At 47.8% G+C, this 2113-nt stretch overlaps 1 protein-coding gene across 1 annotated transcript in view; it reads right to left on the reverse strand.

Moving 5' to 3' along the window:
- Window positions 1–902: 902 nt before the first annotated feature.
- Window positions 903–2113, reverse strand: part of Zglp1 (zinc finger GATA like protein 1) — a 6102-nt gene continuing 4891 nt past the window's right edge. The window contains exons 3-5 of the mRNA XM_021173427.1: window positions 1800–1885; window positions 1375–1468; window positions 903–1227 (exon numbers count right to left, since the gene is read on the reverse strand). Coding sequence (XP_021029086.1) covers window positions 1098–1227; window positions 1375–1468; window positions 1800–1885 — 310 coding nt within the window. The 3' untranslated portion in view covers window positions 903–1097. The remainder of the gene's footprint in view (window positions 1228–1374; window positions 1469–1799; window positions 1886–2113) is intronic.

A 2113-nucleotide genomic window follows, 5' to 3' on the forward strand; every position in this document is an offset into this window, starting at 1 on the left:
GCTCGTTTTTTAAAACTTATGAAGCCTATTTTGTATGTGTATGTATTTGGGTATTCTGCCTGTATATGTATGTGTGCCATGTATATGCAGGATGTCCTGAGGGGCCGAAGAGGGCCTCTGATCCTCTAGAACTGGGACTAGTGATAGTTGTGAGCTGTCACATAGATGCTAGGATAGATAGATAGATAGATGTCACATAGATTGCAGAGCTGTTGGAACTGGGCCACCCTTCCGCCCTTTAAAACGTGGCTCATTCTGTGCCACATACACCGACGGTATACACAGTATACACAGTATACACCGACAGTATATAATCAGTGTTCTTACCACCCCAAAGAGGAAGTACCCCTTATGTTCCCAGACTGGGGCAAGTATGCAGAGATACACAGGGTGGCACCAGAGCTCCTGAGTAGCCCAACCTCTAGTGCTCTGTTAATAGCAATAATGAACATTGCCTCCGTTGTGTTGTAAGGCTCTCTGCAGGGAAAGATGTTGGTAGCCAAATCTGATGACCTGAGTCCGATTCCTGAAATCCTTTGGACAGTGAGAACCAACTCTTTTTTTTTTTTTTTTTTTTTTTTTTTTTTTTTTTTTTGGTTTTTCGAGACAGGGTTTCTCTGTATAGCCCTGGCTGTCNTGGAACTCACTTTGTAGACCAGGCTGGCCTCGAACTCAGAAATCCACCTGCCTCTGCCTCCCAAGTGCTGGGACTAAAGGTGTGCGCCACCACGCCCGGCTGAGAACCAACTCTTGAAAGTCGTCTTCTGTTTTCTGAAACCACACCATGGCACACACACACACACGCACAAACACACACACTCACACTCATGCATAAGCGCACACAGAAACACACACAAATGAATGTAAAAGAAGCTCTAAAGTAAATCATAATTAAAAATAATCATTTCTGAAATGATTTTCTTTTATTTGGGGTTCATCCAGGACTGAGTGGGGAAGGGGAAGCCAGAAGGTTGGTGACCCCCCACAGGTGGGACTCTGGGCCTGAGGCCTGACTCTCCCACTGGGATCCCTGCCAGCCTCCATTGTCCCCAATAGAGAAACTGAGACAAAACTGACTTGGTTAGATAAGGAAGGGCTTACAGTTCCTGGGTTGGGCTGAGGTGGGGGTCCTGGGACATCCCACACCTGCCACACAGCCTTTTGGGCTGGATGCTTTTCCTTGGGACCAGCCAGCAACTGGAACAACGGGTGCCATATTTCTTGTACCTGGAGGTAAGAGGGAGGGAGTAGGGTATGAGAAACCACCAGGAGGAAACTATTTTCCTCACAAGGTGGCTGTTTTTCTTTCTCTAGTTCCCACACCGGCTGAGCCCAGATTGATCGCCCCACCCCCAACACCTCCAGGTTGAGGACCTGATGCCACAGGCATTGCAGAGGGGTGTCCCATCTTCAGCATCTCTCCATAGTGGAGTCCTCTGGGTTCTACAAGAAGCACACCGCCTGGGCCCTGGAGGGTCAGAAGTCAAAGGCCAGAGGTCAATTCCAGAGGCCTGTGTAGAGCTGAGAATTTGGTAGCAGTGGTGGGGGGTGGGGAGGTTCTGTTAAGGCTTTAGTAGCTCTGGGCTTGCCTTGGGTGTTGTAGGAGAGAAGGCAGAGGGAGAGCAGAGCTAGGAACCAAGACAGATGGTGAGTCAGGTGGTAAGGCTCTGATGAGGAGGAAGCTGGGGGTGGGGTGACTCAGTCCTGGAGGGGGGCTCCTTTGAGCAGGTCTAAATGAGGAATTGAAATGAAGGAGGGAGATGGAGAAAGACAGAGAGAATGTGAAAATGGAGCCTCACCAAGGGCCTCGCTGCTTCCTGGGCTGGCCAGAGCCTTGGACGGGCTCGCAGGAAGAAGCTTCTGTGAAGAACTTCTGCCAGGCAAGCTGCAACAAGGACAAGATGTAGTATCGGGGGGTCTGTAAGGTGGTCCCCAAAATGATGCTCAAGCAAATGTCACCACTGAGCTGCTTCCAGCCCTCTCTACCTTTCTTTAAATCAAAGACTTTTATAAACTTATTTATAGCTATATTAAATCACAACACAATAAATTTAAAAGTAAAGTATCATTGTCACAGGAAAAAAATTATTAAATTCTTTTTTTTTTTTTTTTT

The sequence above is a fragment of the Mus caroli genome, chromosome 9, assembly GCF_900094665.2.
Source record: "Mus caroli chromosome 9, CAROLI_EIJ_v1.1, whole genome shotgun sequence".
In the NCBI taxonomy this organism is placed as follows: domain Eukaryota; kingdom Metazoa; phylum Chordata; class Mammalia; order Rodentia; family Muridae; genus Mus; species Mus caroli.